A 12,792-nucleotide genomic window follows, 5' to 3' on the forward strand; every position below is an offset into this window, starting at 1 on the left:
TAGTGATTCTGTGAGCTACGGGGGGACTATTCCTCCACTTCTACTGAGGATGAAGGAACCAAGATGCTGAGAGGTGAAATGAGTTGTGCATGGTCACACAGCTAGAGCAGGATCTGATCCCAGGTCCTGCTGGTTTCAAGTACAGGACTTTATCCTCTCTGCTGCCCTACTGCTCATCCACATGGCAGCTCATCATCCCGAAGGGAATCTGCCCACAGGAGTAACGTGATCATGGCTCCAGCTCTCAAAGAGTAACTAAAGCCATCCATCTTGGTTCATGGCACCAAAATGATAACAAAAAAATGGCAGCCGTGCCTTTGGGACCCACATTGATTTACAACTTAGAGCGTCTCATGGACACATCCAGATATTTATATTTCAGTGAATAACATTCTGCCATTTAACCAGAGATGGCAGAAATAGAATCATAGAACAAGCTGGAAAAAACAAACAAACCAGTTTTCCGTTGGAGGTGCCGACTGAATGTAAACCAACTCCTAAGCAACTTGCATACTTCTACAGTTTCTCTGACAGCACAGATATTACACTAACCATAAAATACAGTTTTTAGTATATCATTTTTATAGTTGCATAAGAACATCTGTTCATCGGATTTATCCGTAGCTTAGCAAAATCAACTATCTTTTCAGTACTGGACAATTTTTTAGACCTCATTAAAGCTCAAAAGTAGTGGAGCAGTTAATGAACCTGAATATATGGGGGAAACACAATACTAAACTAGCTATAAAGTGCCAAAGACAGAGAGCTAGCATGTAAAATACACATAGCCAGAAGGTCACCATAGAAAATGGGACAGCCAAGAGAAGCTCTGCAAAAGCATCCTCTGGGTGGGGCTGTTGCTATGCGCTAGTCTCAGGGTAACTGTTTGCATCAAATGAAGGGCCATTGAGACTGGAGGGTGGGAAGCATGCTAAGGAAAGGCTCCGAAGAATGTGAGGAAGGAAAGGCTTTTGTGGGGTTAAGTAAAACTTATTAAAAAGGCAATAAAGTTTCAAGACTATTAGTTGGGGCTGTAAGTAATTTTTCAAAGACCTTCCCCATATGCTAATCAACAGACTCAATTCAATTTGTGAAATTGGCCTTATTTTTCTCCAAATTTCATTCATGACAGTGATTCGATGTGATATGTAGATGAAGGTAGTCTGGCACCTTTTCCCTCAACTGAAGACACAAATGAGTTCTTTATTAGGTTGAGGAATTGTTTAACGTGGAAGAATGAATGATGACCTTGTGAGAATCTGTTTATACAGCATACACATCAAGCATTCCCTCCCAAAATTTGTCTTGAAATCATGAATATCTTCGAGTAATGAGTTTTTGTCTCATGGATTATTTGCAAAGAAATAATGTGCTACGTCTGTGAGTGAGTGAATGAATGAGTGAATGAAAAAGCATGGAGATTCGCAATAGTGCCTGCTCTCAAGGAGCTCCTCTTCTAAAAAGGAGCTTGAATCATGAATCACAGGAAGTCATGTTTCCAAGGGTGTCACAGTAAAGCAGATAATGAATTTTCTTGAATGATAAACTTAAGAAGGACCCTAACACCCATATACTCCTGATGTTAAATATTCCAATCACAGAAGCTAGTCTTTGGGGTGGAGGTTTTCCCTCTCCTTCATCCCCCTTTCCCCTCCTTTCCACTCTTCTTTTAAGGTCATCAAAAATAACAGAACCACTTCAGCTCTCTGTCTAATTAGTCTCTCTTTTCAATGATGATAAGGTTTGAAGCGGAAACATCAGCTTCCCAAATTAGAATGTAAGCAGTGTATCCTTGTTTAGACCCTTATGATGGTTCATGTTTATTTTTTCTTAAATTGTGTGTTTGAACTTTGATGTTTCTGTGCTACTCTGGTCTTTTCATCAGCAATGCTTGGAAATCCTCTATTTCAACCAATGTTCATTTTTCCCTTGTAGGATTTTACTCAGTTTTTTTGGCTTTATTCTTGGTTTTCAGTCTATCCTTTGTCTTCCGGAATAATAATAATATTCTAAGCATTCTCCTTCTTTAGAGTGCTGTCTATATGTGATCACTGTGTGCTTTAGACTGTGACCCTGTAGTAATTGAATCCCTATCACTACCCTCTAGCTGTCCAGGTACTTGTATTTTTATTTTTAGGCTTAGAATCTCTGGATTTTGCCTATACCGTTCCTGTGAATTTCATTTTGGAGTTTCAGGAGGTGACTAAGTGGACTTTCTGTTTACATATTGCCTCTTGGTTCTAAGAGATCTGGGAAGTTCTTTAATGATTTCTTGAGATATGATGTCTAGCATCTTTTTTTTTGTTCATGGCTTTCAGGACATTATTCAGTGATTTTTATTTTTATTTTATCTTATTTTTTTGTTAAATTAATTTATTTAGTCAATTTAGAACATTATTCTTTGGTTACAAGAATCATATTCTTTCACTTGTACAAAAATATTCATAGCTGCGCTCTTTGTGGTGGCCAAAAACTGGAAAACGAGGGGATGCCCATCAATTGGGGAATGGCTGAACAAACTGTGGTATATGTTGGTGATGGAATACTATTGTGCAAAAAGGAATAATAAAGTGGAGGAATTCCATGGAGACTGGAACAACCTCCAGGAAGTGATGCAGAGTGAAGGGAGCAGAACCAGGAGAACATTGTGCATAGAGACTGATACACTGTGGTATAATCGAACGTAATGGACTTCTCCATTAGTGGCGGTGTAATGTCCCTGAACAACTTGGAGGGATCTAGGGGAAAAAACACTATTCATAAGCAGAGGACAAACTGTGTGAGTAGAAACACCGAGGAAAAGCAACTGCCTGACTACAGCGGTTGAGGGGACATGACAGAGGAGAGACTCTAAATGAACACTCTAATGCAAATATTATCAACATAGCAATGGGTTCAAATCAAGAAAACATGTAATGCCCAGTGGATTTACGCGTCGGCTACGGGGGGTGGGAGGGAGGAAAAGAAAATGATCTATGTCTTTAATGAATAATGCTTGGAAATGATCAAATAAAATATAATTAAAAAAAAAAAGAATCATATTCTTTCCCTCCCTCCCCTACCCCCACCCTTACCGTAGCTGATGTGCAATTTCATTGGGTATTACATGTGCCCTTGATCAAAACCTATTTCCATGTTGTTGATGTTTGCACTAGGACGTTTACCCAGAGTCTACATCCCCAGCCATATCCCCTTGACCCATGTGATCAAGCAGTTGTTTTTCTTCTGTGTTTCTACTCCTACAGTTTTTCCTCTGAATATGGATAGGGTTCTTTCTCATAGATCCTTCCAAGTTGTTCAGGATCACTGCATGGCCACTAATGGAGAAGTCAGTTACATTCGATTGTGCTACAATGTATCCGTCTCTGTGTACAGTGTTCTCCTGGTTCTGCTCCTTTCGCTCTGCATCACTTCCTAGAGGTCATTCCAGTTCCCACGGAATTCCTCCACTTTATTATCCCTTTGAGCACAATAGTATTCCATTACCAACATATACCACACATTCAGGGATTTTTAAATCATTCTCCTTCACTGTTTTCTAGGCCTGTTGTTTTTGCTATTGGATATTTTATATTTTTAGTTTTTAATTTTGTTTTCATATTTCTTGCTGTGTCATGTCATTTATTCGGTCTATTCTAATTTTCATGGTGATTACCACTTGAGTCAAGCTGCTACTTCTTTTATTTCTTCTAGGAGCCTCATTTCTTTTCCCTTTTTTTCCAAAAGTGTTCTTATTTCATTTATTAAAAAATATTTTAAATTCTTTTAAAGCTCTTGCTTCTCTCTTACTTGAATTCATCTTGAACTTATGCCCAAGCTGTGTTCTTCTTTGGTGGTTTGCCTGTAGATGCTTTGGTATCACTCATCTGGATTTGTGTCTTCAGGGTCCCTGTGGCCATAATCACATTTTATCATGGAACTCTTTTTTTTTTATTGCTTTTAAATCTTCTAGCCTACTTTTAGGCTTTAGGTTAGTTCCAGGCTTTGTGCATTTCTTGAGGGAATGTTTGGGAAGATTTTATTCCTACTTTTTTTGGAATATTCTATAAATTAAGGATCTCAGGAATAGTTCAGCCTGGGGCCCTGTGCATTTTTAGTGCTCTCAAAACGGAGTGGGGCAAAATCTTTTTTCTCTGTCCTCTCTCAGCTTCCCTACCTTCATCCTGATCTGAGCTCTCTGGGCTTGTTTCTGAGCAACATGCCTGTGAGTTTCCCCTGCTTGGAGTTCCAGTAGACTGCTACTGGATTCAGACACTGCTGGGCATCTCTATTTCCTTAAGATCTGGAGTCAGGCCCTCCTTCTAGCACATATTATGTGTGTGACCCTGGGCAAGTCTACCTCGCAGAACTGTTGCTGTGAAGCATGAGCAGGGGTTGAGGAGGGCAGACCTACAGATTCCTATGTGGTCTGTGATTCCTGACCTTGTTACTCTGCGGCAGGCTTCAGTCTGGGCTGGTGACTGGAGATCCGGCGCTGCTCCTGGGGTCAGAACCGAGAGGCTCCTGAACTTGCTCCTTGCTTTGGTACACACAAACGAGATGCCAGTGAGCACCTATTACTGCACCCTACACAAGACTGGAGCCCTCTTGACTAGGTCTGTTCCCTCTTCTCTCCCTGGGCTGCAATAATCCCTACGGCTGTGCCTGGCTAGACCCCGTGTCCTCGGATTCCTCTGCCTGTCTTCTATATGAACTGGGGCTGGAAAGATGGCTCACTTTGATTTTTTCCCCTTGGATTTCCCAGTAAGGACCCAGTCTCATCTATTTTCTAGACCTTTTGGGAAGTTTTGGTCAGTGTGGGGGGTAGGGTGGGAGGGGGGGCTCAGCTATACTACTTCCTGCTATTCTACCTGCTATTACATTTAAATGATCATCCTAAATCTTGTCTTCTTCTCAAAAACCTCTGAGTTAACAGGGCTTGATTTTTCTACTGATGTCAATCAAAATAGCTCAAAATGCTAAAATCATTTAAAAATCCATTAGAACTCTCTCACTACTCCTTTCCCTAGACTGTCATGAGTGCCCCTCGGAACAGAAATGGAACAAAACTGATTACTTGAAACCTGGTTTTCACAGAAGTTGCAAAGTATTATTTTAATTGAATTTCCCAATGAGTTAGAAATGCTGAAAAATTTGTCTATCAAAGTCTAAGGGATTTCTCAGGGGGGTTGATGTACTTAGATAGAGATGCCCACAAAAGACAATTTGCAGCAAGAATTATGACTATATTAATTATGCTAATTGAGAAATTTACAAGTGTATCTAAACACATTTGAATTTACACATCTTACTCTGAATTTTATTGCTAATCATGAAAACAGGGCACTTTTCCATCCCCTTCTGGGACTTTCTTTGTTATAAGCCAGTCTTCAAATTCAGAGTGGACTCACTCCTTCCAATTTCTGCCAAAGCTCTCATTCAAGGCCCAACACAGGGGCCTAGATATAAACAGTGTGGAAGAATATGGCTGGAAGGCTGACCCTGGAGTCAGGGAGACCTGGATTCAAGTCTTGCCTCAGCATCCTTCTGGGGCTCAGACAACTCTTGAAATCTATGGATTCTAGAGGAGTTGCAAGATTGGCTCCGCAGAGGGAACTCCCACACTGGGAGGTCTGGTACACCAGTGAAATCCCACGTCCTCACCAAAGGGAAAAACCAAACCACCAGAAAGGCCCATGACTAGGTGACAAGAATTCCTACAGTCACTAATCTTCCTTTTCTCTAGAGGACTTGGCACTATGAGTATAGAAATATTATTAGTGGGCTCATTTCCTTCATCACTCAAAGCCCACTACCGACAGCAAATCACTGACCCTCACAACAGAGATGAGTCCGCCCTATTTGGGGTTCTGCTAGTGAGCCTCGGCCTGCATATTTATACATCGATGCATTGAGGCTTCATCCAAAGCACAAGGAGCACAGCTTGCTCACTGTTTTTTTGCAGTCTGGACCAGAGATCTGATTTCAGAAGACCCTGAATTTGAGGCAATGAACTGAGACTGGAGGGGAGGCCTTAATGGTCATTTTCAAACTTCTCATCTGTCCGAAGGGCATCTTTCTGATTAGAAATAGCAGCAACAGCAGCAGCAGCATCAGCACAAGGACTCTGGAGGGCCCCCAGCCCTCTGCTCCCACCCTGCCTGAGAACAGAGCTGGGAGGGGGGGCCTGCGGTATCCACAGCCTGGATATTCAGCTCTTTTGGGGCATAAAAAAGTCTTTCCTTTGGCCCCTCCACTCTTTTGTCATTGTTTGAGCGGCTCCACATGGAGAATTTCTCCTGAGTCCAGTTTTCCTTGTTGTGGCTAAAATGACTTTTGGGCAGTGTGTTTACAAGGTGAAACTTCCATTCTGGCCCACATTCTATCTGTAGCTCTCAGGAGCGGCCCTTAACGTCCACCTCCTGGGTTAGTGCTTGACGATGCAGTGCGACACGGTCAGTTTGAGGCAGTGAGAGCTCAGATCTTTCTCCTCTTGGGTGGGAAACACTGTGGAGAAAAGCCAGGAAGGAGTCCAGGCCAATCGCAGCCCTCTCTCCCCACGTGGCAGCCCATCACATACCTGCCTGGGTGGGCTCCTGAGCCATTTTCGTAATGTTATTGAACAGGTCACATGTCTGTCTATTGCCTCTCCCGCCAACCAAACTCTTAAGTTCTGGAGGGCAGGTTCATGTCTTGGATTTTTAACACTGTTGAGTCCCCCAGACATAGTTCTAAAAGTATGTACAATATAGAGTTCTCCCCAAATGTCTCTGGCTTACCTTAAATTTATCTTAAATATTCCCTGAGTATATGAAAACCAAATTTTAACATTAATTTTTAAAATTTTGAGTTCCAAATTCTCTTTCTCCCATCTGCATTGCCCCTGGTCTCCTTGAGAAGACAAAATCTGATACCGATTATACATGTGAAGTCAGCTTCCCTTTCCAGGCCTCCTGCCCCAACTCACTATGGCCGGCTCTCCCCTCACCACCACCTTTTGGAATCCGTTATTTGTGTTCCTTCAAGGCTTGGTTCCAAGGAGGCTTTCCCCCACTGAATCACCTTGTATACATCTTTTATTGACTGTTTCTTGGCCCTAGAACAGAGGTCCTTTGAGGGCTGGGACTGCTGCTGGTAGTGTTTTATTTCCAGCAGGCATTTAATCAATATTTGCTGAATTGAGAACACCCCACCTCTGTGGACAACTCAGAAATGAAGGTGAATACAAGAGTTCAGCAGGGGAAGGCTCTTTCTTTTGGCCCCTCTGGGTTTGGGGAATGTCTAAAACAAAGAAGGAGAAACAATGTTTTACTCACAGGAGGCAGGCAGGAGTTCCAGGTGGTGGTATCATCGCTGCTGCTACTGATACTGACATTACAATTGTCCACCTGAGACGCGCTGAGACCATGGGAGACCCCGGTATCTTCCAGTTCTTCAATCTGTTGCCTTCTCATGCTGGCCAGCATCTGTAACTCTGATTCACTCATTTGGCTTGGCTGGTAGTTTGTCCAGTCATAATCCTTACCAAGAAATAAAAGAGAGAGAAAGAGAGAAATTAAGGAGAATATAGGAAAAATTAAGAAAATCCAACAAGAGTTCATTTCTCCCTTCCTTGTTTTTTTTGGTCTATTCCCTTCATTTTTTTCAATTACTTGTAGAAAATTTTTAAACAGTTGTTTTCTGACCTTTTGCAATCCAAATCCTCTCCCTTCCTCCCCTGCTCCCTCCCCAGACAGCAAATAATCTGAAACAGGGTTTTCTAGGATATGGCTTGATTTCAAATTAAATCGATGGCCAAAAAACAAGGGGTTCAAATTAGAAACATATAAAAGAATGTATATGAAGTGCTTTATAAGTCTGAAAGCATTCAATAAAATCAGTTATCAATGTGGGGGTAAAAAGTTGGTTTGACAAAATATCTGAGTTAAAAAATAAGATTGTGGTATTTGGTGAGGCCAAGAGCAAATCATCTACAAATTGTATCAAACAACTCTCCTGAAAACTAATATTTTCTAAATCTTGTTTCAAAATTTGTGAAAACATCATAGGACTGTTCACAAAACTTTGCAGTAGCCAACACCATGTCCATGTGAACCTTTCCAGGTGAAGACAAATATATTCCTGGACTTTTCATGAATAGGGTTTGAGAAGAATACTGAGCACAGATCTACCACAGTAAAATATGTGGCTGTGCTGGGAATAGAGGAGATAATTGTAGCTGGATTGGGAACCACAGGGTGCTTTTTTAGGACATGATTTATAGCCCTTAAATCTTGTACAAATCAATATAAAGGTTTTCCATCTGTGCCTAATTTTGACTTTTTTTACAGGTAGAACAGGTGTATTAATATTCAAATTTGCATGGAATTATTATACTTTGATCAATTAATGAATTTATCACTGGGGTAATTCCCTCAATTTTCTCTTTTGATAGGATGAGGAATGGAAGGAGATGGACCATCTTTTGTCTTAATTTGAACAGAACAGCTGATTTGAGCAAGTCTGCATCAGAAGATGAAGCCCAGAGAGAGTCAGGTATATTAGCTGGGATTTTAAATGTGGGAGCTTCCTTTATTTCCTGACTGCCTGAAAGAAGTACAGGAAACAAATTTAAGGATTCCTCAGGCAATTCTAGTGTTATAGAACCATCTTGAGAGCATGTTATTGTGGCTCTAAGTTTGCATAAAAGATCTCTCCTTAAAACCTAGAAGGAAACCTGTCTGGTTATGAGCAAGTTGAGATGGTGTTACATCAAGCTTAGAGCCTTTCTAGGTCTGCTATACTGAATGATGATGATTAAAGCTTTTTACCTACCAAGTCCAAGTAATTCTCATGGATAGACCCTGGGGCTGGGCTAGCAAAAGGGCAAGAGACAAAGTTATGAATTTGCAAAACCTGATTCAGAAAGATCTATGGCAACAAAGGCCCTTCCAATAACTAAATTATACTGTACTATATTTTGCTGGAATACTAGACGATTTCAAGGATAAATCATCTTCAAATAGTCCTTAACATAAGTCCATAACATAAGGAACTGGTGCAGGTTTATAGAATTAACTGATATGTATATTTTTTGCCTTTCTTTTGGTTCAAACAACATTCAGTAGCAGAATGTCTGATTTTTTGGTCGCTATTATAATAGCACATATTGCAATTTTATGGATAAAAATGCCTTACTTAAAACTCAATTTTAAAGAATGTCTGAAATTTCCTTGTACAGATGAGAAGTGTTTAGGGTAAAGAATACTGCCCTTGACAAAATCTTGACAAAAAATGAATGTTTTAACCCCTACACCATGTGGGATACTTACTTCCTAGTGGTATACTCTGAGATGGATTCCTCATTTGCCTCTTATCTGTATCACAGAGATGTGAAAAAAATAATGTTTCAAAATGGGCTTGGAGGTCCCACAGGACTAGGGCCTGAGAGCTGAAAATAATCTCAGAAATCTTGTCCCACCCCATCCTCTTACTAATGAGGTTCTGAGAAGTTATGTGACTTGTCTAAGGTCACCCAATTTTTAAAGTGACAGAGATGGGGCTGGAATGCAAGTCTTCTGATTCCTAGTTCTACCATCTTTCCATGAGTAGATTAACACACTTTTTATAACAAAGCATCTTTATTAGTATCTTGAATTATAAAAAAATAATAAAAACATTTTAAAATATATTTTATAATATAATTATAAATAAAATTAAAACATAATATTTTATAACACAATTATTAAAAACAAAACAAAATTACTTTTTGGCATTGGGGAAAAGTCTCTTTTTCCAGTAGAAATTCACTTAAAATGCACTCTTTCCTCCCTGCGCAGCCCAGAGGCATAATTTCCCTTTGCCCCCCAACTCAAAGATGGCCTTCGCCTCTTTCAGAGATCGGAGGTTTTCCTGAATTTCCTCCCTTTTAGGGTGATACAACAATGGCATCCTTGGCTTTAGCCTGGGGTTGGGTTGTCTCTGACTGGTTCGTGTGGTTGCCAAATGAAGAAGGATGATTTAAAGGCTGGGAAGATGCCTGTGCTTCTGAGGAGGGGTCCACAGGAAGGTGACCATACCAGTACTGCTAGTTTTCTCAGGAGGCTTTCCCAGGAGATTGTAATAGTTAAAATAGTTGGTTGGTCATAAACTGTAGTGATTAAAATAGTGGAAGACTTAAATTGTAGTAGATATAAGAGTAGATGAGTAAATTGTGACCGCAGAAAATATGTTTCACTACAGTATCTTGTTTTTAAATCAAATATATAAGGTGGTCACCAGGGAAATATTCCCAATTATTAAAATATACCCAATTCAGCTGGGTTTTATAGAGATTTTAATTAATACAAATGAGGAATTAAAGAAAATGAGAGAGAATAAGAAAGGAATAAGTATGAAGGGCCTTAGCCGAAAGGTCTAGACCTGAGTCTTAAGAGAGAGATCAGTCAGTCTTTAATCACTCACCACAAGATCTGTCCAAGCAAGAATATAGTGTTCAGAGAGACACCAGTTCAGCTTCAGCTAGCTCAATCAAGTTCAGCCATCAAGCCCTTCAAGGCAGTTTTGGCCAGTTCCTCCCCCAATTCAGCTTTTCCTCTCCTTATAAAGGGCATTTTCTCCTGTGTCACCTCCCCTAAGTTCTCCCATCTACCAATCACAGTAGACGTTTTTCAAAGGACAGACCATTCTTAGTTCACACCTGAGTAGACTAATCTTTTGAGTAATTCACACCTGAGTAGACTAGAATCTCTGAGTAAGTTTTCACCTCTTTGCTCCTTGTAAATTCACAAGTTGTCTGACCTTTACAGGTACTTAGCACCCTTTTGTATTAGTCCTAAAATAGGCATAGCTTAAAAACTTTTTGTCTTACTATAAGTATGGGTTTAAGTACTTTTCATTGTTCAGTAAAGAGTTTACAACTTTATCTTCCCCTAAGGCATGCTTAAGTATGGTGGAGTAGAGTTCTCACATTCCTGATTAAGTACCTTCACTGCCCAAATGGGGAATGGTCTTAACCCAACCTTATGAAGTAGGGTCTGGAAATTTTTTAAGGTTTACAATCCTAACCTTATGAAGTAGTCTGAGAATTTTTAAGGTTCACAAGATGTAGAGTTAGAAGTCACGCGTCCAAATTCCAGCTCTGCCACCAATTAACTATATCTGTGATCTTGGGCAAGTCATTTCTGCCAGTCTGTTTGCTCTAGACTCTCATCCTCTGATTCATATCCCCTATAACTGCCTGATCTCTCTTTTCTCTGTATTCCTCATGCAATCAAAGCTTCCAAGGCATTTATTCTACGCTCTCCCTGGTAGGCAGCTATAGACACTTTGTAGAGAATGCCCCAGGGATTCCTCTTTTCAATTGTGCCTCTCTCCTGGACCAATGCCAATTACTGCAAGTGATGAAGAGGACCCGCTCCCTAGGCAGCCCCTTCCTCATCTATGGTGAGCAGCCTGCCATTTATCTACACCCACTACCCTGCCAGGTACCCATTTGCCTCAACATCCCTCTCTTCCCTGGGTCCATGTTCTCTCCTGCCCCAAGTACCAGTTGCTCCCAGGAAGAGTGGACTTTTCAAACACCAAATCTCCTAGGACACAACTAGAGGAAGGCCCCATCACCCTTCACAGACCAACTGTCCTGTCTGTAGATGCATTCATCAGGGATGAAGTAAGGCCTTCTTCCTTTTCCTCCCTCTTTTCAATCTTTGTCCCCTCTCCTCCCTCACTCTCTTTCTGAGACCCCGGGTACTGCTTTTCTGATGACTGGGGTATTTAGGAAGCAAGCGACCACTTCTGTTCTGGACGTCCTTCTAAAAATGGTTCTGATGCCCGTTAGTGAACGTCCATCTTTTTCCACGTATGGCTAACTTTAGATTTGCAGGACAGGTCACATGGGCAACATTCTGAGTGCCCCTGCTCTTCGGATCTCTTTGTTCTATTCCCTTTTCTAGTGGGTGAAGACTAGTTTGATGTTATGAAAATTTCCTGTTATTTGTATTTGCAGGTCTTTCCCCTGACCACTTGCAGAACCTGAAGCTAAAACCAAGCCACTCCGTGGCTTGGAGTTTGTGGCCTTGTTTCTTTGTGGTTTTCCAGGGGCAATCTGTGGATTCTCTCATTTGCTATTTCTTTTTCTGTCTTCAGAAGTTCTGGGCAATTCTCCGTCATTGCTTCCTCCAGGTTTTGTCCTGTCATATTCTTTTGAGAACTCGGGACTTTGGGGTTCTTTCTACATCCAGTATGTGTGTATTCCGCTTGCATAATAAGCATGTTTTTTTTTTTAATGTTAGTTTTTTCTTTTCTTGTTCTAGAATGTCTTTCACTTCTGTATATTTGCATTCTTAGCTTATTTTTTCCTCTTTTCTTCCTTTGGTAAGGCTTGCGATTAAATTGCAAATTACAGTTTTTCTACTGTACCCATAATTTTTATTGCCCAGGTCATAAATTCTGCTGACACGATTCTCATTTCTCTTTTGTACCGCTAAGGAACAGCATGCGTCAGGGTACTGTGCTTATCGAGCATTGTATCATTTTCCTTTGTTTTGCAGTATTTATCCATAGATTCTTGAACTCCTTTACTAGATCTGAAAGTCATTGTTTCCTTCGGTTTTTATCATTTTTCCCTACTGATACATATTCATATGTTCAAGGTCTTTAATTTTCTTCTTGAAATCTTTGTTCATTTTGGCCTTTCCCCCCTTGTGTTCCCCCTTTGAACTCATTTTCTGGTTTTCTCTCCTGACTGGTTTGAGGACTGGGATCTCCACCTCCTGGCACACTGGGCAACTCAAAGTTCATACTCTAGGTCCTGGCCCAAATGATTGCTGGGTG

The 12,792-nt window shown here is 40.8% G+C and overlaps 1 protein-coding gene and 1 long non-coding RNA gene across 12 annotated transcripts in view; one reads left to right on the forward strand and one right to left on the reverse strand.

The window, feature by feature from the left end:
• Positions 1-12,792, reverse strand: part of CFAP20DC (CFAP20 domain containing) — a 291,242-nt gene that overhangs the window by 63,282 nt on the left and 215,168 nt on the right. For all 10 annotated transcript variants that reach the window (XM_056804298.1, XM_007499981.3, XM_056804296.1 and 7 more), the window contains one exon: positions 7,296-7,499. In XM_056804298.1, the coding sequence (XP_056660276.1) occupies positions 7,296-7,499 (204 nt within the window). The remainder of the gene's footprint in view (positions 1-7,295; positions 7,500-12,792) is intronic.
• LOC130455398 (uncharacterized) overlaps positions 1-12,792 on the forward strand; it is a 41,948-nt gene that overhangs the window by 1,892 nt on the left and 27,264 nt on the right. The window contains exon 3 of one of the 2 annotated variants that reach the window (XR_008913343.1): positions 8,414-8,514. This is a non-coding gene — a long non-coding RNA (uncharacterized LOC130455398). Of the gene's footprint in view, positions 1-8,413; positions 8,992-12,792 lie in introns of those variants that run through there. The other variant, XR_008913342.1, reaches the window with a different exon arrangement.

This window comes from Monodelphis domestica, chromosome 7 (assembly GCF_027887165.1).
Source record: "Monodelphis domestica isolate mMonDom1 chromosome 7, mMonDom1.pri, whole genome shotgun sequence".
In the NCBI taxonomy this organism is placed as follows: Eukaryota; Metazoa; Chordata; class Mammalia; order Didelphimorphia; family Didelphidae; genus Monodelphis; species Monodelphis domestica.